This window comes from Podarcis filfolensis (assembly GCF_964270895.1).
Source record: "Podarcis filfolensis genome assembly, chromosome: 14".
Lineage (NCBI taxonomy): Eukaryota > Metazoa > Chordata > Lepidosauria > Squamata > Lacertidae > Podarcis > Podarcis filfolensis.
Window position 1 is genome coordinate 44,165,723 of NC_139616.1, and position 23,907 is coordinate 44,189,629.

General features: G+C 47.4%; 2 protein-coding genes across 5 annotated transcripts in view; one reads left to right on the top strand and one right to left on the bottom strand.

Moving 5' to 3' along the window:
- LOC310749103 (myosin-11) overlaps positions 1–23,907 on the top strand; it is a 1,537,435-nt gene that overhangs the window by 265,576 nt on the left and 1,247,952 nt on the right. The window lies entirely within an intron of this gene.
- Positions 7,272–23,907, bottom strand: part of CLEC16A (C-type lectin domain containing 16A) — a 92,090-nt gene continuing 75,454 nt past the window's right edge. Inside the window, exons 22-24 of one of the 4 annotated variants that reach the window (XR_014541490.1) lie at positions 22,500–22,640; positions 9,999–10,257; positions 7,272–8,432 (exon numbers count right to left, since the gene is read on the bottom strand). Coding sequence is in view for 2 of the 4 variants with exons in the window: in XM_083585604.1 (XP_083441730.1) it covers positions 8,119–8,432; positions 15,516–15,638; positions 22,500–22,640 (578 nt within the window). In the remaining 2 variants the exon portion in view is untranslated. Of the gene's footprint in view, positions 8,433–9,998; positions 10,258–15,515; positions 15,643–22,499; positions 22,641–23,907 lie in introns of all 4 variants that reach the window. The other 3 variants (XR_014541491.1, XM_083585604.1, XM_083585605.1) reach the window with 3 other exon arrangements.

Sequence of the window (23,907 nt, forward strand, 5' to 3'; positions counted from 1 at the left end):
GGGTCTTAGGCCACATAGGACTTTAAAGGTTAAAACCAGCACCTTGAACCTGATCCTGTACTCCACCGGGAGCCAGTGCAGCTGGTATAGCATCGGGTGAATGTGATCCCGCGGCGAGGACCCTGTAAGGAGTCTCACCGCGGCATTCTGCACCCGCTGGAGTTTCTGGGCCAGTCTCAAGGGCAGCCCCACGTAGAGCGAGTTACAATAATCAAGTCTGGAGGTGACTGTCCCGTGGATCACAGTGGCTAGGTCAGGGCGAGAGAGGTAACACCTCTTACCGCCAGAAAGTTCTTCCTGATGTTTAGTCGGAATCTCCTTTCTTGTAACTCGAAGCTAATAGTTCAGGTCCTGCCCTTGGGAGCAGCTGAAAACAAGCTTGTTCCGTCTTCCATGTGGCAGCCCTTGAGATAAATGTAGAGAGCTATTCCATGTCCTCCTTTTCCCAGGCTAAACATACCCTCAACCGTTCCTCATAAGCAGCCTTCCTCAAACTCAGCCCCTCCAGATGTTTTGAGACTACAATTCCCGTCATCCCTGACCACCGGTCCAGCTAGCTAGGGATCATGGGAGTTGTAGGCCAAAAAAAATCTGGAGGGCAGAGTTTGAGGAAGCCTGCTCATAAGGCTTGGTTTCCACTTGGCTGCATTGATTCTGGGGCATTTTACAGCCAGGAAGTCTCAGTATCTTAATTCTGAGAACATTATCGCAGTAGAGACACACACACCCTGCCCATAAGGTGGGTGGCTAATACCGCATTTCACAGACTGATGCTGCGGCTGAAAGAAAATGGAGAAAACTAGATTGCTCCATCTTCCATGTGGGAGCCCTCAATGGAGAAGCTTCAGATAGGGCTATGTTCTTCCAACTCTTTGAAGGCCAGTGGCCAGGAATCATAAATGGGGACAGCCCAGAGGTATCTAGTTGGCCGTTGTATGAACAGTATGCTGGACTAGACGGGGCTTTAGTCTGATCCAGGAGAGCTCTTCTTATGTTGAGTACGGTATTTTTCGCTCTATAAGACACACTTTTCCCCTCCTAAAAAGTAAGGGGAAATGTGTGTGCGTCTTATGGCACGAATGCAGGCGGGAGGCTCTGCTCGGCGCTCCCTTTAAAGAGCCACGGGAAGCGTGTGTGCGGCTCTTGGGGGCTTTTCCCCGAGGAGGGAGAAGGGCTCAAGAGCCGCAAACACACTCCGTGCGCTCTTTAAAGGAAGCGCGGCTCTTGGGGGAGCCTTAGCCGTGCGCAGCCTCTCCCAGGCAGGGGATGAAAGCTCCCATTGCTGGGGAGAGGCTGGGTGTAGCTATCCCATAAGCCAGAACAGCAAGCGGGATCGCTGCGCAGCGACCCCGCTTTAGTCCTGGCTTATGGGATTCAGACCCCCCCCTTGTTTTCCTCTTCCAAAAACTAGGTGCGTCTTATGGTCTGGTGCGTGTTACAGAGCGAAAAATACGGTAAGTTCTGGGCTCACACCAGTGTTCAAAACTCCCATTGTTCTAGGCGCATTTTGCGACAGGGAATTTCATTAGTGCGAGCAGTTTCTGAGCTCTGGACGCAGTACTGCGCCTAAGATTTCAGATCATAACTGCAGAGTGGAAGGAAAAGAGGACCTTTTTCTGCCTCCCCACTTCCAACTACTCTCTGGAGACTGGAGAAGAGACCCTCTTAAGAATATTAGGGGGTGGGCAGGAGAAGGACTAGACCATATGAAAAAGGAATGTAATATTTTAGCGGCATTTCATTCATTTTCAGCTGTGTATTCTTGTTACATTAAAAAAAGGGCCTAGACATTCCGTTGACAGGGACGCAGGTGGTGCTGTGGGTTAAACCACAGAGCCTAGGACTTGCCGATCAGAAGGTCGGCGGTTTGAATCCCTGTGACGGGGTGAGCTCCCATTGCTCGGTCCCTGCTCCTGCCCACCCAGCAGTTCAAAAGCACGTCAAAGTGTAAGTAGATAAATAGGTACCGCTCCGGCAGGAAGGTAAACGGCGTTTCTGTGCGCTGCTCTGGTTCGCCAGAAGTGGCTTAGTCATGCTGGCCACATGACCCGGAAGCTGTACGCCGGCTCCCTTGGCCAATGAAGCGAGATGAGCGCCGCAACCCCAGAGTCGGCCACGACTGGACCTAATGGTCAGGGGTCCCTTTACCTTTACCTAGACATTCCATTGCTGCGCCCATAACCCAGGTTTAAGGTGGCATTTGGCTCCTAACTTTCATATCTGTTTCTAACACTGGCTCACACAAGAACCAACTTTGTGCCATTTCTGCAAGCAAGACGAAAAGGGCAAGAATCTCCACGGCTTCCCTTTGGTTTTGTGAATCAAATCTACTTTACTATCTGTGGCAAGGCACTCAATTACTGGCTAATTATTGTACTTCTGAAGTGTTGGTCGTTTACTCGAGAGCCAACTGGCTCAGGAGCCCGGGAGCGATCAATCACATTCCACAGCTTAATTACCACATCATAACTTTACAAGCTGGGTTGTATTGATTTGAACAGCAGCGTAGCTATTTTTGGCCCTAAAATCTTTTCTGTCTGCCCATATATAAGATAGTAGCTCCAGGTCTAGGTCTGCAAGGCATCTTCTAAAGTCAATGATGTGTTGGATACTTAACTTTGCTAAATGAACGTCGTGCATCATAAGTCCCCTTTAGATCTCACTTGGACTCTTTCCAAAAATTCCAAGAACAGTTCTTGAATTCATATTCAGTTCAGCGTACCCACAGAATGAAAGCGGCTGCTGTAAAACACGTTTTTAAATAAACCAAACCTCTACTGCTATAGCCCAGTTGTGATCAGAAGAATTCTGAGCACCCTAGATGCCACTTCGTGGAGATTTAAGGGAACGGGGCAGATTTTAAGTATACGTGGTGGAATTGCCAGTGTTAACAAAGTATTTTCAGAAGCTATTATAAATCAGGAGAAGGGTGTTTGGTTGTGAAAAGCCATTGCAATCGTTTTGCAAAACCCTAGAGGGCAAAAATTGGTTGGATGTTTGTTGACTGCGAAACAAATCTTCGGTGCAAAATTTTGGGAGCAGCTGTAACGGTCTCGAACAGAAGAGTGCAGGAAAACATGAATATTTTAAAAATAAGCCCGTATGCTACAAAAGGAAGGGGAAATGAAAACGAAATGCAACCAAAATCCACCCATCAGAATGTCAGCGTGACTTCACTGGATTTACAAGATCTTGGCTTGGATGCAGGAAAATGAACAATGAAGCCCTTGGGTTCTCCAGCCATCTATCTCTCCCAGACATTAGATTATTGGGAGGATGGCACCGTTCCAAAAGCAGTTCATGGTCACAGATGGTCTCTCCCCTTGGGACATGATCCTGCGCCTGCTCGATTTCCAAGAACATTTGCGTCATTGAAATACTGAAAAGCAGCAGTTGGAAAAACTTTCCTTCAGCGCCAGCAGATTCAAGTTGACCAGTCAGTCTGTTTTGCTTTATATATGTGATTTATATAATGCCAGCCATTGCCTGGCTTTAAACTTCTGATGAGCAAAGCTAGGGCCGGTGTGCATGTGTGTGGCAAATATGGCCCTCAAGAGCTCTCCATCCGGCCCTCAGAACTGTCCCCAGCCACACCCCTCACTGCCCCATCTTTGCATCCTTCTTGAGTGGTGCTTGCCTGGCTAGAATGTGTCCTTGAACTCTGGTAATCTGAATGCAGCAGCTCCTTCCCAGAGTGATGATTTAACCACTTTGGTACCGTATTTTTCGCTCTATAAGACGTACCAGACCACAAGACGCACCTAGTTTTTGGAGGAGGAAAACAAAAAAAATATTTTGAATCTCAAAAGCCAGAACAGCAAGAGGGATCGCTGCACAGTGAAAGCAGCAACCCCTCTTGCTGTTCTGCCTTCTGGGATAGCTGCGCAGCCTGCATTCGCTCCATCAGACGCACACACAGTTCCCCTTACTTTTTAGGAGGGAAAAAGTGAGTCTTATAGAGAAAAAATACGGTATATCCTAGGAATGAACAGAAAACAGACATGGAGGGAAACCAAGGTCACTTTCTAGCTTGCCTCCAACCCTAGCCCTTGACTTGCAGATTATTTCCCCTTAACCGGCACATCCTAAGAAGCACCAACGAGAGCTCTCAGCAAAAGCTGCCAAGTGTCTGTACTGGGGAAGAATCCTTTGAACCAGAAGCAACCGAAAGATGGGGTCAGGAAAAGGTTATTGGTACAAAGCAAAGGCTTTTCAACAGGAGCATAACCTTGTGGAGTCCCAAACTAGCAAGAAACAACAGACTTAAGTTTCTGTGAGAATAGAAAGAAAACATCTTGCGTATTTTGATTACAGGTAGGGTTGTATAAGGGACGCGGGTGGTGCTGTGGGTAAAACCTCAGTGCCTAGGACTTGCCGATCGTATGGTCGGCGGTTCGAATCCCCGTGGTGGGGTGAGCTCCCGTCGTTCAGTCCCTGCTCCTGCCAACCTAGCAGTTCGAAAGCACTCTTAAGTGCAAGTAGATAAATAGGGACCGCTTATAGCGGGAAGGTAAACGGCATTTCCGTGTGCTGCGCTGGTGCTGGCTCTCCAGCTGCAGCTTCGTCACGCTGGCCACATGACCCGGAAGTGTCTTCGGACGGCGCCGGCTCACGGCCTCTAGAGCGAGATGAGCACGCAACCCTAGAGTCGGACACGACTGGCCCGTACGGGCAGGGGTACCTTTACCTTTACCTTTTAGGGTTGTATAAGAGCCTGCTGGATCCGTCCAATGGCCCATCTAGTCCAGCATCCTGTTCTTGCAGTGGCCAACCATTATTACAATACAGTGGTACCTCGGTTTACAAACTTAATCCATTCCAGACGTCCGTTCTTAAACCGAAACTGTTCTTAAACCGAGGTGCGCTTTCCCTAATGAGGCCTCCCACCATCAGTGCCCTTCCACCATTTGGATTCTGTTCTTAGACCAAGGTAAAGTTCACAAACCGGGACACTACTTCCGGTTTTGTGGAGTTCGTAAACCAAATAGTTCATAAACAGGGCTGTTCTTAAACCGAGGTACCATTGCTTTACAAACTGCCCTGTGATCCTCAGTTGACCTGAGCACAAGAACGCTCTCTTCCCCCTGTGGTCTTCAGGAACTGCTATTCAGGAGCATTCTTGTCTCTGTCGGTGGAGGGAAGAGTATAGTCATCTTGGCTAGTTCTCCTGGGCTGTCACTGGAGGGCCAGGCAGCAAAGAGGCTGCCTGTTTCCAGCCCTGGGTACTTTTGGACAGAGATGACTTGGCCCCCGTATTTGATGCTCAGCTAACTTCCAAACTGGATTACTGTAATGTGCATCTGCTGAAGATGACTCAGAAACTTCAACTAGTCCAAAATGCAGGGGCCAGATTACTTGCTGGGGTTCCTTATAGGACTCATACAACGCCAGTTTTAAAACAGCCAGTTACCAGTTTGTCTCTGGGCTCGATTCAAGGTTTTCACATTAGCGTTCAAAGCCCTAAATGACTTTGGCCCCAAACATCTGAAAGATTGCATCCTTCCCTACAGTGTTGAGATCAGAAGAGGGGGACCTCTTGGTAGAAGTTCAAAGGGTGACAGGGTAGGAGAGGCTTTCTCTACGACAGTCCTCAACTTGTGGCGCTCCCTCCTCACAAAGCGGCAATGTGGAACCTTCATTACATCGTTTCCAATGTTTGCTGACAATGCACCTCTTATCCTTGATGCTTGAGATTTTAGGTCCCATCCTATTCTCTTGACCATGGGTAGGCAAGCCAAGGCCCCGGGGGCTGGATCTGGCCCAATCGCCGCCTCAATCCAGCCTGCAGACGGTCCGGGAGTCAGTGTGTTTTTACATGAGTAGAATGTGTCCTTTTACCGTATTTTTTGCTCTATAAGATGCACGTTTCCCCCTCCAAAAATTAAGGGGAAATGTGTGTGCATCTTATGGAGCGAATGCAGGCTCCATGGCTTCAGCGAAAGCAACGCGAAGCCTCCAGATTGTAGCGGGAGCGCTCCCGCTGCGCCCCAGAGGTTTCGCGTTGCTTTCGCTGAATCCAGGAGAGCAAGACTCTCCTGGCTTCAAGGATGGCCGCCCAAAGCCTCCAGAGCGCAGCGGGAGCTTCCGCTGTGCTCTGGAGGCTTCATGTTGCTCTCCTGGCTTCGCTTCGCTGGAGAGGCGCTGCGCAGCTTTCCCTCTCTGGGCAGCGCCCCTTCAGCGAAGCGGGAGGAGAAATGGAAGGGGCTCCGCTCTCCTGCCGCTTCGCTGAAGGGGCGCTGCGCAGAGAGAGAATTTTTTTTTCTTGTTCTCCCCCTCTTAAAACTAGGTGCATCTTATGGTCGGGTGCGTCCTATAGAGCAAAAAATACGGTATTCAAAATGCATCTCTCGGTTATTTGTGGGGCATAGGAATTCGTTCTCCCCCCCCCAATATAGTCTGCCCCCCCCCAAGGTCTGTGGGACAGTGGACCGGCCCCCTGCTGAAAAAGTCCTCTGACCCCTGCGCTTGACTATTAATTTAATTGATTTAATGCTGGGAGGAATTCTACATTGCACTATGTCTATCATTCTGCCAGGACAAGCATTGCAGCTTGCCAGATAAAACAATCGCCCCTTCCCTTCCTTTCTCAATTTTGGGGGGCACACGGGGGGACAGCCCCGCTGTGTAAATATGAGTCCTTGCACAGGGCTTCTGCTTTTGGGACTCAATTGCTGAATCCCAAACACTGCTAGGACCTTACAGGTGTGAAACATAATAGAACAATTTTCTAGCAAAGGACTAGAGCAGCCTTTCTCAAGCTGTGGGTCTCCAGATGTTGTTGAACTACAACTCCCATCACCCCTAGCTAGCAAGGCCAGAGCTCAGGGATGATGGGAGTTGTGGTCCAACAACATCTGGGGACCCACAGGTTGAGAACCACTGGACTAGAGGCTGCCTTCTCATTCTACCTAAAGCATCCAACTGAACTGGCACTTGAAGCTTATTTTAACCCTGGTGACGACAGCTTCCTTCACTGGGGTAACTGGCTGCCTTAAGAGATCTTGGGGGACAAGTGAGGGGCTGCTGCTTGTTCTCCCTGAGCACCTGCCCCCCCCCCCGAGGCAGCTGCCTCACTCTGTTTAATGGTAGGGCAGGCCCCGTTCTCTTCACCTGCTTGAGAAGTGAGTAGAATGCATGGTGGTACCCAGAAACTAATGCCAGTAGGATGTGAATTGGATTTATGAGGATATAAACAAAGTTCCTTCTGAAGGCTGCCGCGGCAGGAGAGCACCAAAGACGACGACAAAGAAGCCACAAAATAAATGAGGACATCAGTATGCTAAAATATTTTACATTCCTCTGAAATCTCTTACACAAAACTTTGCCCGCAATTCCCCCATGTGTTCCTCCAAATAAAGCCCTTTAGAGTTATGCCAAAGACCCGAATTTCTCGTGTTTGCTTGCAAAACCACCCCACCCCCGCCAACAGATGTGCGTACAACTTCAAGTTAAAATTATTTCAGACACAGAATACACGCAAGTTGGATATTAAAGTTTTACAGTGCTATAAATACAAGCGGCCAGCTTGGCTGGGATTCCCAACAGAATGCTCATGCCTCCGAACAAAACGAAAACTAGAACTCAGCAGGCTAGAAGGAAGATTTGCCCAAATGGGACACACACACACACACACACACACACACACCCTACTAAAGTTCCTTGGTCTACGGCCCTTTCCTCCAAATGAAGTGGAAAAGCACTGCACGGACAGAAAACTGGTTCGGATCACGAGAGTTTAGTTTGCTCGGTTGCAGTCATGGCTTTTGAAGATGGGACTGTGACAGTGGCTTTAAAAACGAGCAACAGAAAAGAGGAAGAAGCAGCCAGGTACTTCCAAAATGCCGTCCGTCACCAATTCCCTTAAATTCCTTCCTCCCGCCTCCCTGCAACATCAGCGTGCAAGGCCAGTCCTGCACTGAAGTTTGAGGTTCCTCCCATCTTTATTTTTAAAAGCCCGCCTCTCACGCTGAATTTTCATCAAGAGACGCAGGTGGACACGGGTTGAGGGACGTCGCTAAGCAGCCAGTGACGCCTCCGCTGGCTCAACTGCTCGCGGGAACAAGGAGAGTGCTTGCTCGATCGCGTCCCCGACGCTCTGAGCCACAGTTTGACGCACGGCTAAGTTTGTTGTCCGTCGGTCTCTGTGGAAACACCTGGTTCCGCGGCTGGCGGCTGATTCCCGCCGACGGCAAGAATACTGTCCGTGTCGATGGGCGGGACCAGCGTCAGGGACTCCACGCTCAAGGTGTCCGTGCTGTCGTTTGAGATGAGGGAGATGGTGGGCTGCGGGGCAGGAATGAGGCTGGGAGATAAATTGGCCGTTTCCGCTTCTGTGCTCCTCTTGCCAGGCTTTGAGTTGTGCGCAGAAGAGTCGTCCGCTGCCGGCAAGTGACCAGAGGATGCCTGAGGCTGCTCAGTGGCTGCTGAGTCATCTGTTCAGGCGAATGAGAGAGATAGAGAAGGAGAACAACCATATTACATGCCTGGGTGTAACGAGCGTTATCGTTAACCGAAAAGGGCCGCCTCTTCAGATGGAAATCAATGTGGCAAAGAGAGCTGGACTAGGACCTGGGAGGCCAGGGTTCGAATCCCCACTCGGCCACGAAGCTCCCTGGGTGACGTTAAGCCTGTCTCTGCCTCTCAGCCTAACCTACCTCACAGGATAGTTGTGGGGATTAAATGGGGACAGGGAGAAACCGCCTTGAGCACCACTGTGAGTTCCTTGGAGAAAAAAAGTGGGGCATAGCTGCAGTAAAAGGATAATATTTTGCATGGCAAACAAAATTTCTCAGGGTGGTGAAAAGGAGGTTTGGGCTCAAATCTCAGTTCAGACACAGTCTGGTCTCATGTCACCTGTGGGTTCAATGATAACCTAGTTTAGATGCAGGGGGAGATTTGGCATCCCAGATGCTGCTGAACTGCAACTCCCATCATCCCTGATCTTTGGATGCACTTGCTGGGGCTGATGGGACTTGTAGTCCAGTGAGATCTGGAGGGCCAAAGGTTGCACAAGGTTCCCCATGCCTCCCTAGCAACACAGACAGCTGTCTGACACTGACCCAGACCTTTGGTGCAGCTTTAGTCCTAGTTAACCTGTGGAAAGTGCTACTTGACTACATTGCACCCGTGGCAAGAGCCAGGAGCTGTTGTAGCTTAAAACAACAACAAACAAAAAACAGCATGGAAGGAGGGTTAGTTCTGCAGAACCTTCATGCAAATACCAAAACTCAACATTGTGGTTTTAATTTTGCCAACGCAGTGCTTATTTCCAGTGTTTACTTGCAAACTCTGCTTGCCTTGCCTTTCTCTGGCTTCCCTCACTCACTCTCTTATCTCTTCCTACGAAATTCTTCTTACCCTGCTGTTTTGACAGCATTATTTAACCCCTTCTTCTAAAAACATATTCCACTCTCAAAGGGTTTTTTAAAAATTGAAATTGAAAAAAAGACTATGAAAATTTGACCTTGCCCCTCCAGCAACAAAGAGGACCTCTGATTTGCAGCTGTTATCTCTTTCCGTTTGCTGAGATCAGGAAAGGGGCACATCTAGGGGAGGCACCAGGTCCACCTAGAGCAGACTTCCTCATCCTGGCGCTCTCCAAATGGTTCACGCTACAACTCCTGACTGACCTATGGTGTCTTCCAGTGTTTCTCAAACTTAGGTCCCCAGCTGTTGTTGGACTACAAATCCCATCATTCCTGATTGCTGGTCCTGCTAGCTAGGGATGATGGGGGTTGTAGTCCAACAATAGCTGAGGACCTAAGTTTGAGAAACACTGTTAACTAGCTAGACATTTCTCGATGGAAGACAATCTTACTTGGCTACGAGTGATCGCCAAAGAGGAAGACGAGCTCTCTCAACTGAGAATACAGCATGATAAGGATTTGCATTTTTAGGCAAGGTCTTACTATCTTTTGCTGACTTGTTTGCGGCATAATATTTTAATGCCTCCTGCTGCTTTGTGGTTATTTCTGTGATACTGTTATTGCCATCCTTACCTCCAGGCTTTCCTGCTTTCCTCTCTGAGAAGTTTAAAACTGTAATGCAGGTTTAGAAGGAAATAAAACAATGATGGGCTGTGAAGCTTTAACAGATTGTCCCTGCACAATCTCACTTTCGGTCCTCTTATGTTGGTTGGTACTGAAGATACTGTTCAGGGAGCAATCCCTGACCCCTGTGGGTGTCCACTGACAGAAGCAGCCCCCAATTCCAGGCACTTCTGGGTACAAGGACCCATGGGTAGAAAGAGACAGATTTCTGGGAAACAAGAACAGCAACAGAGGCATGGATGGCTTTGTCCAGAAGAAAGAAAGAAACTGGGTGAAAGAAGCCCTGGACAGGTGAGCTTTGACTAAAGAGGGAAATAGCTGCACCAAGCAATGCAATTTCAGTAACTGTGTTTCCCTTAATGCTTCTCTTTGTGTGACTGCTGCAGAACATCCCCAGCTTTTGCGACACCCAAGAGACAACTGCTCCAGGCCTTTTTTGTTCAGATGGGCACATAATCTCCTCTAAGTGCATCACACGACACTGCTGGCCTCTAAAAGAGCCGGGGACCCCACTGACCTCAGAAAGCACTCTCTTATCACTTCCCACAAAAATATTTTTACCCTGCTGTTCTGACAGCATCATTCACTTGCTTATTCTAAAAACTTATCCACTCTCAGTGTGTAATTAAAAAAAAATCCTCATTGATATTCTCCAGCATTTTTTGTGCGATTTACTCCTACTACACACATTTTGGTGTGCAAGTCTGCCTCATACGCTCATTTCTACCAAGCGTGTCCCCCTGACATAATGCAGTTTGTACACTGTTTTCACTATCGTGTGCAATTTAATGGACATCTCGCCCCAGCATATGCATTTTTGAATGCATTAGCTGGTTGGAGAACCACATTGCAAAATTCAGAGAAGCGCAAATTTCAAACAGTTGGCAGCGCTTCAGTTTGCATATTGTTTCAGGAGGTTGAACTGGGCAAGTTGGCCGAATGCAAACCAACTCCAATGTCTCCCTTTCAGCACAAGGTATCTGCAGAACGACCCTCGAAGCAATGCAGTGAGTGGTGGACACAATGGATTTGGCATTCTCAAACGGAACTCTTGCTTGTGCAGAATTAACAGAAATCCTACGGAGAGACAGGGGTGCTGCATAACTTAAAAAACAACACAACAAAGCCAAAACCAGCAGTGGAAGAAAGGGGAAGAGGGAAGCTGAGAATTAAACTTGAGTACAGCGGGAAAAATGAGAGGGCTGGGTGGAGTTGAAATGACAGACAGCAGTTCCTTTCATGGGTAAAGGGTTGGTTATGCTTATTTTCACAGAAGAGGACTTCAAGCCAATGCATATTTTTAATGTCTGGGAAATATAACTTAATTTTTGCTTTGCTTGGCAGCCCCAAACCACGGCTCTGTAAGGAAAGGAAAAAAGAGACCAAAAGCTGCAGAGGAAATGGTGACACCCATTGCTCTTTCTCTCCCTCCCCAATCCTTCCCATATTTTTGGAGAGTAGATATGTAGCGGGGGGAGGGTGTGCCACCCCTTTAAGAAGGTTTTTTGTGTTTTGCTGCTTAAAGATGCAGGGCTTGTGCCAAAAAAGGAGGGAGAGGAGAAAAAGGCAGAGTTGCTTCAGCTCAGAGTGGGCAAGTGGGAGAAACCACCACCAGCAGCAGCGTTTCCTTGAATTTGAAAATGCAAATACAACGCAGACCAATTCAGTCTGTGCTGGCAAAGTGGTGGGGATGCCTGATCGCAGAGGTTCAGAGGGAAGGACGCAATGGAAGATTGCAGATCGCAGGTCTTCTGAATGTCTCCTCTCGGGCTGGGGATTCTGTACAGTCTGTTGGAGGTCGGGGGGGGGGGGTCCACAAGAACAGGAGGGAGGGAGGGAGGGAGGAGTTATATACACACAGAAGCAAGGGAACTGGGCTAATGCAAACATGTGAAGGGAGTCAGCTGGGAGGGAGTAAAACTCCAGCCAGTTTTCAGTAACGGGGAGGTCGTTGGCAGAACATGGGTTTTTAATGTTTAAAATAACAATTATGTCAGGTTCCATCCCTGGAAAGGCCTCTCTCTCTGCCAAGGAGAACCAGCTGGAGTAGATCTTGCTAGGCTAGATGTGACAATGGTCTGGCCCATTGGAGCCAGTTTAAATTCTCTTGGTAAGGGGAGTGGGAGAAGGAAATAACAATGAACGGAGAAGGGCTGCAGCCCAGCAGTACAACATCTCGCATGCAGAATGTCTCAGGTTCAATCCTCGGCATTAGAAGAACCTCTTGAGAGCCACTGCCGGTTGGAGGACCATTGGCTTGACCTGGGAATAAGGCAGCTTTTGCGGCTTCTAAAGCCCAAGGGGAAAAAACACTAGGAAGAATGGGAACTAGAATGACGTGTTGTGAAACTGAGCCCACGCGAACTGTCAGTCCAGGCCCTGTCTCTGGAAGTGGATAGACACTAATAAGGAGACTAGGGTATGGCCATTCTCTTCCCGGCTGCACAAATCTAGCTCCAAGGGCCTTCTGGAGGTTCCCTCACTGCAATACATGAAGTTATAGGGAACCAGGCAGAGGGTCTTCGGGGTAGTGGCACCCACCCTTTGGAACACCCTCCTGTCAGATGTCAAGGAAACAAGTACAGTGGTACCTCAGTTTTTGAACATCTCAGAAGCCAAATGTTTTGGTTTTTGAATGCCGAAAGCCCAGAAGTAATTGCTTCTGTTTTCAAACAGGCCTCAGAAGTTGAACGGATTCCGCTGAGTCCCCCCCCCTCCAATTTTCTCCATAGAAATTGCAGTCCGTCCTTTGCGTCTCGGTTTTCGAACGTTTCGGAAGTTGAACGGCCTTCTGGAACAGATTATGTTCAAAAACCGAGGTACCACTGTAACTATACAACCTCTAGAAGACATCTGAAGGCAGCGCTGTATAGGGAAATTTTTAATGTCTGTGTTTTTATATTTGTTGGAAGATGCCCAGAGTGGTTGGGGCAACCTAGTCAGATGGGCGGGGTATATTATTATTATTATTATTATTATTATTATTATTATTAACCATTGCCTTCAAGCCTGGACTGTCCAGACTGTACAAGCAAGTTCATCTGTAGCATAGGGATTAGAAAGTCAGACAAGGACCCGGGAGACCAGGGTTCAAATCCCCACTCAGCCATGAAGCTCATTGGGTGACCTCGGGCCAGTCACAGTCTCACAGCCTTAAAGCAGTGTTGTGGGGATAAAATGGGGAGAATCATGTATGCCACCTTGAGCTCCTTGGAGTAAGTGTGGAGCAGAAATGTAACAATGAATAAATGAATAATAATAAAACATTGAGGGCCTGCAATGAAGAAGCACAGGAAGAAAGGGCCCCAGGATCCTGTGCCCAAGGATCACCTATAGTATTACAAGAGATCCTGGGCAGAACTCCCAGCTGCACTGTGGGCCTTAGGATGGGCAAGGACATCACAGAATGTGTATGAGAAGCAAAGAGGTCTTTTCTAGCTTCCTGCCCAAGGGCTTGTGTGAGAACATGCAACTCAGCCAAGTGTCTCTTAAAAATCACCACGCACAGTTCAGTGTTGGGTGTGGATCAGCCTTCCCGAAACTGGTGCCATCCAGGTTTTGTTGGCTGACAATTCCCATTAGCTACAGAATGGCCAATGGTCAGGTACGATGTGGGGAGTGATCCAATAAAAACTGGAGGGCACCAGGTTGTTGGGGGGCGGGCTGGAGAAGATGGGTTACTGCTGAGACAGCTTTGACAGGTTTCTTTCTTTTGCACTACTGGAATCTGTACCCGCTGGGACCATGCTAGTCTCTGCTGTCCGATATGCCGGCAAGCCGAGAGACATTGAGTAATTAATGAGCACAATCTCTATAGCACTTCTCAGTTGGGCTATGAGGATTAATTGACTGATCAATGCTATCGACTGAAGCTTTCCCTGTAAAGTAAAATTCACCCTTCAAATTGCTGCAATTCAAAGAGAGCCGAAGATGAAGGCCGGGGAATCTTTGGCTGTCATTCCTCAATGCAGCAGGCTATATAGTCACACCAGCCTTCTTCCCTAGAATTATGGGATAGAATTGGGCGAGCTCTGTTGCAAAGTAGGACTGATGGTGGTGGGTGGCATAATCCAAGGGACATCTAGCTTTTCACGGCCATGCAAGGTCTGCAAGTGGCCTGATGGAGATTTGCAAGATGTGTGTGGCTCACTGTCAGTCTTCACATGTCAAAAATGCACGCAGAAGGAGGCTTCCTATCTGCTTTCATCCACCCAAAACATAAAGGAGAGGCCTGGGGTGGAGAAAATCAAGTCAGAATGGAAAGGGAGCACCTTTTGGGTTAATATCTATGCCTGAATGTTTGTGCGGAAAGTACTTTTCTGTCCTGAAATGCTTGTCCTTACTTGCTTTGACTTTGGTGTAAAGAGAAATGCCCCTGAAAGGTAAATAAAGGAAGTCCCTGCCACTGCCACCAGTGTTTGGACCAAACAGCACCTGAATGGCAAGATGCACTAGACAAATTAAAGAGTTTGGAGAGGGATAGGAAAGCTGTAGCCCTTCAGATGTTGCTGGACTCAGTTCCAGTCAATGTGGCCAATGGTCAGGGGTGATGGGAGTTGTAGTCTAGCAACTTCAGGAGGGCCATGGCTTTCCCATGCCCTGAGACAGGCATTAAATGATCTGGGGAAATGGAGGGGGTGCCTCATGAGAACCTAAGCAAGCTCCCCACTTTGCAAGGAAAAGGCAGATCTCAAAATATACAGAAGCAAGCTGATCATGGCCTCGAAGGACAATGGCTGCAAATAAAAGCAGGTGGCAAACAATATTGTAAGAAAGGGAGCCAAAAAGCGTCCAACACACAGAGAAAGCGGCAACACAGACTTTACACATTTAAAAAAAACTGAAAGGAAACACAAAACTCCAATTCCGTCATGCTGTGAACACAGTATGCCTGAACCAATTCCTGCTAAAAGGTTTTGAGAACTGGGGTTCATTCTCACCTAAATGAACTGATGCTTGAAGCTACGACAGGGGGGCAGAAATACTCCCACCTGCATCCCTTGATCACCCGCTGTCAAGTGAGTTCCCAGTTGCCAAACGCTAAGCCACCGACAGCTCAGGTGCCAGGTAAGAGCCTTACGCTACCCAAGAGCCAAAAGATACAGGAGTCTGGCATCTTGAACCTTGGGACCAGCTTTTCCGATGGAGGCCTGGATAACCTTCCCGTAACCCAGTGGGAGGAGCTGCTCTTTGTTTCAAGGAAGAAAGCAAGGGGGTGGCTGTGGGGTGAAGCCAGGCTGAACAACCAAGGTGATCCCTTTCAGCGGAATTCTCCAGGAAAGGTGGAAAAGGGCTCTACACACCCTGGATGTGAGATACTGCACTGTGAACAGCAGCTGGCTGTTTCTGCATGCGTGGAAGAGGATCGCAGCAACACTCCCTTGGCCCCATAATCTCTTTTTCGGGGAGGACGAGGGGGTGAGAAGGGGAGCCATACACCACATACACATCCAAGGAGAAACCTGCCTGAAGGGATTTTGCAAGGACTGATGCTGCTGCAGCTGCTGCCGGAAGGCCTAAACCCAGTGTCCACCGTGACTGTCAGCCTCCGAGAGACTGAAGACCCGCCGCCGTCCTTTCCTGCCAGGCCTAACTAGAGGAAAACACAGCAATAGATCACATGAAGCCATTAACAATTGGGTGGGTGGGGAAAGGGCATGGGGTGGGGACTCACAGAGACGGGAAGGAAGAAGACATGTTATAGCAGCCTTCCCCAACCAGGTGTCCTCCAGAGGTTTCAGGCCACAAGGCCTGCCGGCCAGGATTTGTGGTCCAAAAGATCAGGAGGTACCCCAGGGGGTTGCAGGGAGGCTGTATTAAGAGTAAACATCAAAACGACCGTCACCAACACCACAAACATGCTCACAAACAGCTGGCATCCTGCGGTCTCGCTCTCTTCAGAAGCCCCGAGAGGCCGAGAAGAGGTCCGCCCGTTACCGAGTACACAAACCATCCTCAAGAATGCCACGTGTTCAGGCTGGCTCAACTTAGGATTGCCAGGCGATGACAGCGGCTAAGCGCCAGGGAAGGAAACAGGAATGCTTTCGGGTTCAAAACGATGGGGAAGGGTGGGGGGGAACCTTGACGACCCACTTAAAAAAGAGGCAAGAGCAATTTTTTACAGATTTCTCGTGGGTTAGCAATATTCCATCCCACTTAATGGTAATAAATTGCCGGAGGATGCTCCGTCTCCCCCAGAGCGAGCGATAAATTAGGATGTCAGATAAATCTACCCTTTCGAGAAAGGAAGCCTGTAAAATACAGCACTTGGATTACAGTCAAAGCTAAGTGCAGCACATTTTTTTTCTTTAAAAAAAAGAAAAAAAGAAGATCCAATGGGAAGCAATTTTTTAAAAAAAGGAACGGGGAGGGAAGACAGACAGAACACCACGGAATTTTGCAAACACAGAAGATTTCTGGAAAAACATCGTTTCAGTGGAACAAAGAGCAAGACAGAACAGCAGGTGCAACAAACATCGTCATGTGTGGGATTCAGCCATGATGGAAGATCCAGGGTCGTGTCGACGGAATGTGTTTCCTACAGAGGGTTGGAGCTCAGACTCGAAGAACAACACAGGACATGGGAGAGGAGTCAAATTTGTGTGTTCTAAGCAGCAGCAGCAGCCTTTCCCAACCACACTAGAAACACTTCCGTAAGCCGAGGGAGACCGGCAATGGCAGACTGCAATATGGCAGCCCCACACGCCTAAAGTGTCTGTCTAGCACTTGGGAGACTCAGTAGCGTATTATGTATACAGAGATAAAGCGCCAATAGCGGTGACAGTCATCATAAGAACGTTAAGAAGAGCTCGCCCAGATCAGGTCAATGGCTCATCTAATCCTGCTCTCAGTGTGGCCAGCCAGATGCCTACGTGAAACTCGCAACAAGGACCCGAGCACATTCTGATACCCACTGACTAAACTTTACTTTCTCGGATGGGGATGACCCACCTACAGTTGTCTGTGCTCTGATAAGCCCCGCCTGGCTTGACTACTGCAATGAACTCTACAGAGGGCTTTTCCCTTGAAAGCGGCCTGGAAGCTGCAGCCGGTGCAGAGCACTGCTGCCTGTTTGTGGTTTAGGGGAAGTAAGATGGGATCACATTACAGCAATCCTGGAAGCACTGTGCTGGCTGTCAGTGACTGGGTCCTATTCAAGGCGCTGGCGGAATCCAAATTGCTGAATGACTGCCTCTCTCACAGCATGCCTGGGCTGCAAGTTTTGCCAGTGAGGCCCTTGTTTGTGGTGCCCTTGGTGAATGGGACTCTGGTAGGGGAGTGGGTGAAGCAGGGCCTTCTTTGTGGTGGCACCCTGGGTAGGGAACTCCCTCATTGTTGTGATCAGATTGCCTGGCACATTATTCTCATTCAGGGGCCAGCTTAATACTTTCTCCAGCTTTTGCAGCGTATCAGAACATAGAACATTGCTTTATACCAAAGTCAGACCCACTGGTCCATCTAGATCAGTACTGTCTACACTGACTGGCAGCAACCCTCCAGGGTTTCAGACAGGGTTTTTCCCTAGCGCTGCCTCGAGATGCCACAGATGGAACCTGAGACCTAACTGGCATAAAAGGCAGGTGCTCTACCAGTGGGCTTCAAGGCAGTCTACTGCTGAATTGCATATCTTATTATATGATGGATTCAATGAATTGTCATCTATCCAAGGGTCATCTATCCACACTGTGGTTTTAACTTGGTTTTAACGTTGCATTTTATTGTTAACTATCCTGGGGTGGACTAGAAAAAGAAATGAAATTACAACAATATTAATAATAGGCAACAATGGTCAAGATGACAGTTTGTCTTAACCAGAAACGACGTGGGAGGGGATCTAAGTAGATACGATTGTTTAAAATTAACTTTCCCCCCAAATTTATTACCTGTCTCTCCTCTCCAAAGGCAGCCTAAGTCAGCTCACAATAATATCACATTAAAACAACACTATGCGTATTGTGGAGAGCAGTTAAAACCAGCAGTATACAAACTTTATAAAACCCACCCTGGGACCATATGGTAAATTGTAGATTGAAAAAACAACTAATAAATTAATAACAGCCTAAAGCCTAGACAATCTTTTTTTAAAGTCTTCATTCTCAGGACACTTCAGAATTTCGGTGGGTGCTGGGATTTGAGCTTACTATGTTGCAGCAAGGTGGCAGAGGGTGGCGTGTTTCTTTCTTTTTCCCTTCCCAGGAAACATTTTCCCAACACTCTGCCACCTCCCCAGGCTGCCTGAAAAAAGTATTGTGGAAGGAGTTTCCTCCTGGCAATATTCCCCAGGAGCAGAGACCACTCAGTGAGATGGAGGTAAGAAAGGGCACTCTCAAGAACCCTTCAGCCACCTCAGAAGGCAGGCGAGCGTGATATAAACCAGGCACACACACCCTTCAGAATTTCACCAATTTCTTTATCTCTCCTTTGACATGTTTTGAAATGCAATTTCTTTTCTCATGGCTGAGCTCTAATTCTCAGCAGAGCTCTAATATGATCCTCTCCCTCTGTGCCTTTTCAGTCCAGAATTCTCATCTCATGTGCCCCAGGGCAGAGGTTCTCAAAGAGTGTGGCAGGAAGATTCAAGGGCGATCAAATAAACATTTAAACACTTCAGTGCAGTATGGTATGGTATCCAAATGATTTGGATATACAACCAGAAACAGTATTCAAGAGTGCTGGCTATTCTTCCTGCAGTTCTCCAAGACATGCTGTTGTGAACAGGGTTTTTCAATATGAAAGGTCAGAGAAGAGACAGGCTTCTATGTGTTGATGAGGAGATGAGAGCTTGTTTGTCGCAAATTAAACCTAATATAAACGAGATTACCCAGCAAAAGCAAGCTCATACATCTCACTGAGTTTATATGCATACTTAAGGTACATATGTAAGAGGCCCATTTATAATTATATTTTGGGAATGATCCATGTTCTTCTGTAGCTGTATTGTTTTATACTTGCTGGATGTCCCACGATCATACTATAAAGTAGTTGTATTCTGTGTTATAAATCAAGCACTGCTAGGAGTTGGAAGTTTCAGACAACATCCCAAACATGACATTGTACAACCCTCTCAGCCTTCCTCTGTGCTGTCCCTTTTAAACAGGTAAGAAGCTTAGAAGTTCTTCATATCCACATGCATTTTAAAGGGTGTGTGTGTGTGTGTGTGTGTGTGTGTGTGTGTGGAATGCCCTGTGAAGTTCCTAAAACACCAACTTTTCACCCTAAAAGAAGAAGGAAAAACAGCGCCCTGGCCCTTTCCTGAGCTCCTTATCTGAATCATGGATGCAAGCTATGGATAACACTTACAGCATGTTACCCCAAAAGGTCAAAGGAAGGAAGGCATGAAGGCAGAAAGGCAGGAAGATATTGCTGTACTGATGAAACAAAGAATGCAACTAATTCGAACATTTTAGCAACAGTTCTTTGGCGTCTATTGCGCAGGATGAGCTGGGAGGATTCTGGAGGACAATGCTTCTGGTGAAAGGTGGAAAGGTGAGGGGTCAAATTTAGTGTAGAAGCGCTCTTAGTAAGCTTGGGGATGACGTAAGAACCCGTCAGAATTACTGCAGGCTGCTTATTTAATGAGTTGGGCAAGCTCCCGACTGCCGTCAGAAGTACTGCGAAAGCTTTATCTCATCTGTGCCTTTTGCATGACGCACAGTCAATGACAGTGCTGCGGACAAGGGAGAGGAAGGATTGCTTAACCCACAGACAAAGCCATTTCACTAATTTAGCAACCAAGGGACTGCACAGCGGCTCCCAGATTGTGAAATGCGTTGGTGGCAAAAGTAGTTTGGGGAACGTGCTTTGATCTGAATGCAAGTGCTCGTAAAAAAACACACACACACACACCTGTTTAAGGTTTGCAGCTGGCATCCTTGCACTGAGAAGGGACTTTCCTCACTTCCCAAGACAAAAGCTTCTAAAGTCAGCTAACATCACCGGCTGCTTCCAGAGTTGGCAAGGCTCATTTAATGACAGCAAGAAATGGAGTCCTTAGTGTGCCTTCTGTTTCAGCTTTTAAACACCTGCTGTAAACCTTACAGGCTTATTATGCAGCCAATGAAGAATGCATCTTTCCACAATGGTTAGCTGATTTCTGACTGTAACTTTTAAATATTCTCTATCATATTGCTTTGTGTGTTATTTAAAAGTTTCAATTGTTATGAATAGCGGTAGATAAATGTTTGTATAAAGAAATAAATAAGAAACAATTACTTCTGGAGAAGAAAAACCTTTCTTCCTAAAATAAATCAAAGTGTTGATAAAGTAGAACTGTAACAGCCTTAATTTCATAGCACAAACCGTGCTTCTCAGCTCCATGGGTTTTATTCCCCCTCTCCAATACAGCAGTCTGCTTTCAACCAGGTTTTGTAATATTAAAGGGTGCATTGCTGCCTTCAGCATTAGTTTAGGTTCCAGGTGATTAGAGCAGAACCAGATTTCACATTTTTAAGTGAAACTGTGGAGGTGTGGCCACACTCTACAAATAAGACCCCTTGCTTCTCAGTGGAACAGATAACAGAAGTTAATAAAAAATCCTGACATAATGAAATAAAATATAGTCGGGATGAAAGTTGCCACGATGCAGCCAAGGGGCGGAGGGACACTAGATAGATACTGCGGATCAGTATTTGTGACCTGGAACCAAGAAGAAAAAGAAACAGGTTGATTGTCTGAGCAGCTCATATCCATCACGGCAAGGGCCCAGATTGGAAAGTTAACTCCTCGTCGTGAAGTGTGTGGTTTTCCAAGGAATACAAGTTCTTTAACAAAACCCTGCCTCAGAAGGCAGAGCTTTCATTTCCCAATGATACTACACCTACTCCGCTTTTTAGGATTTAAACTGTTAGCCGCATGTTTAAAGACTGCTAATGTCACAGAGAGCTGCAAGTAATTGCTGGAAATAGATTTTAACAAGGAACAGCTGACTCCACTCCCATTTGGGGGGCTTTAATTTAATTAAGACCCACACAACTAGGCTAAACATGTGGTGGAGCAAACACCCCACCGGCAGTCCAAATCAGTGCCGTCTATCAAGTGTGGGTGGGAGAATAAAGCTGGGGTGGGAGGAGGAACTTCTGCACAAAGGCAAAAGTATCTAGGGCTGGGGGGAAAACACACAATCACCTCGTTCTTCTTCCTTGGAAACCTCTACAGAAGATCAATAGCCTGTCAGCAAATGCATTTGTATGAAGGCAGGCCAGCATTTGCTTTTAACAAGACTGTACATTTCCAGAGTTTATGATAGCCATGAAATACAGGTGTGCTGAGTTTAAGGTCACTATGGCACAGACAAGCTCTGTGGAGGTTTTCAGCAAAAAAAAAAAAAAAAAAAAAAAAAAAGTATCCCTGCAAAAGAAATTACTCATGGGAGGGGAAGAGAAGGAAAAAGGAGGAGAGTACAATTCAAAATTTATACAGCAGGACTTGCATCCAAGATCAGGCTGTTAAAACTACACACACAAAATGCAAAGGTTACCAGATATGAGGAATGAAGCAATATTTTGCAGCTGTTCCTGGTAGCCAACAAAGCCCAATTCCTTAAAAAGAAAGATGGGGAACCTGTGCCCCACCACAAGGTATTTTTGGACTTCATTAGCCCCAGTCAACATGAACAATGGTCAGGGATGATGGGAGCTGCAGTTCAACATCATTTGGAGGGTTGTAGGTTCTCCATCCCTGAACTATATCTAGGGTGGACACCTTGTTTGGCACCATGAACATTCCTTAAAAGATGACCTTGAAATTTTAGTTTTCACTCCCATACGCACACATTTAGATTAAGCAGTCAGATCATTTCAATGGAAATAAAGAACCAGGATATAAACACAAGTGCCAAAGGACAGAGAGATCACTTTGATTTTTTTGGGGGGGGCAGCTTATTATTGCAGCAGGACTTAAATTTGAACCAGGAGTCCAACTTGTTCTCGGTGTCAAGGAATGTGTGAAATGACACACAGTGCCTTTACACATGTGCAGAGTGCCTTTGTCTTACTACTGAGAAGCCGTGCCAGATCTTAAGTTATCTGGGATCGTAGGAATAGGATTTTCAGTCAGGGGAGTGTGGATTCTGGAATGGTCTGAGCTCCAGCAGGCGAAGAAGTTAAGCATTAGCACAAAGCGTTTTAACGCAGGATCCTGCAGCAAGCAATATTGTTGTCTCATACAATTTGAACCAAGAGAGTGATGTGGAATGGTCTGCCAAGCTCATCCACCTGCCTGACTTGCAGGACTGAAGCCACAACTGGGAAAAACAAAATCTTGTATAATCTGTCCCCCAGTTTTGCATGGACTCACCTGAACCCCCCACCCTCGGGTACCCTTTCCAAAACAAGTTTAAAGAATAGGAGATAAAATATTAAGATTAGGAAGTCTCTTTAAAAACCCTGCAGGTGGGTTCAAGCAGAGTCTATAAAACAGCCTACAGGTGCTAAGAGCAAGAGGCTTCAATACCTGACGGGCTCTGGACCATGGAAGGAATCGATGTGGAGCTGGTGGCAGAGTCACAGCGCCCGGTGCTCCCGCTGGACGAAGGGGATGGAGATGAAAGCGGCGAGGGGTTGTGCTGGTTGATGCACTGGGCGACGGCAAAACCTGCAAGGGAGGGAAAGCAAGAGTTTACACAGAGGGAAGCTGGCCAGAAATGCAAAAGCACTTCCTCACAGAAGGACAGGGACAATGGACGTGTTGTGGACAGGTGCCTTCAGCTGGAATGAGAAAAACTAAGCTAAACTGGCCAACAGGAACAAGAGAAAGCCATGAAATGTTGCATGAGGTTCAGTGCTTTGTTAGGTAAATTAAGGGATACATCTGAAGAGCCCAGTGGTCCATCTAGTGTCATCCTCCTCCTCCCTGCAGTGGATAACCAAAGGCCTCTAGGAAGCCTGAAAGCAGGACAGGGAAGGAAAGAGAATACCCCCTGTTGTACGCATCCACTGGGAGATACACTGCCCCTGGACATGAAGGTTTCATTCAGGAGCCCTGCAGCTTGAGCAGACCAAAAAGTTCCAGCACCCTGTTGCTTGTACTAGCCAACCAGGTGCCTCTAGGAAGGGCTTGAAGCTAACACACCTCTCCTGCAAGGAGTCAGACTGTCTCTGAACCTGGAGGTTCTACGCAGAAGTCACGATTAACAAATATGGAGAGACCTCTCCTCTTCCTCCATGAAATGAATCTAATCTACTAAAGAAATGGGAAAAGAATGATTTTTGCTGAGAAGAGAATGAAAGCTCACAACACTGATTTAGTACATCGGGGTTTTTTCTCCCTCCAGGAAAAACCTTTCCATATCACCTTCGTACATGGAACCCTCTACATTTTGCAGAAGACAGAGACATACCCCATTCACTCGCGCTTCCCGTCTCTTATCTCCAAAGTGCTCTCACTAGCCCTGCAGGGTAGACTAGTTCATGAAACACAATGCTGCTACCCCTCATGAACAGAGAGGAAAACAGGGAGCTACCTGACCCTGAGCTGGACCATTTCTCCAGAGCTTCAGGCAGGGAATCTTCACCAGCCCTACCTGGAGATGCTGGGGGTTGAACGGACACCTGCATGCAAAGCAGATGCTCTCTCCTATCCACTGTGCTACAGTTCCCTTCCTCCACAGAAGCAAAGCCACAGATATTGTAAATCCCATTCCCTGTGGCACTTCAAGCTATCGTTCTGCCTTCTTAACCTCCTCCACAAAAGCAAAGAGGGATGTCTGGATCAGCAGAAACCCCCCTCCCCTTGCTGAGAAAGGGGAAAGGTGCCACAGATTTATTGGATTTCAAAGTAATTTTATTTATTTCTTGTTTATTCAACTGATATCCTGCCCTTCCTCCCAGAGGAGCCCAGGGAGGCGAGGGGCAAACGCTTT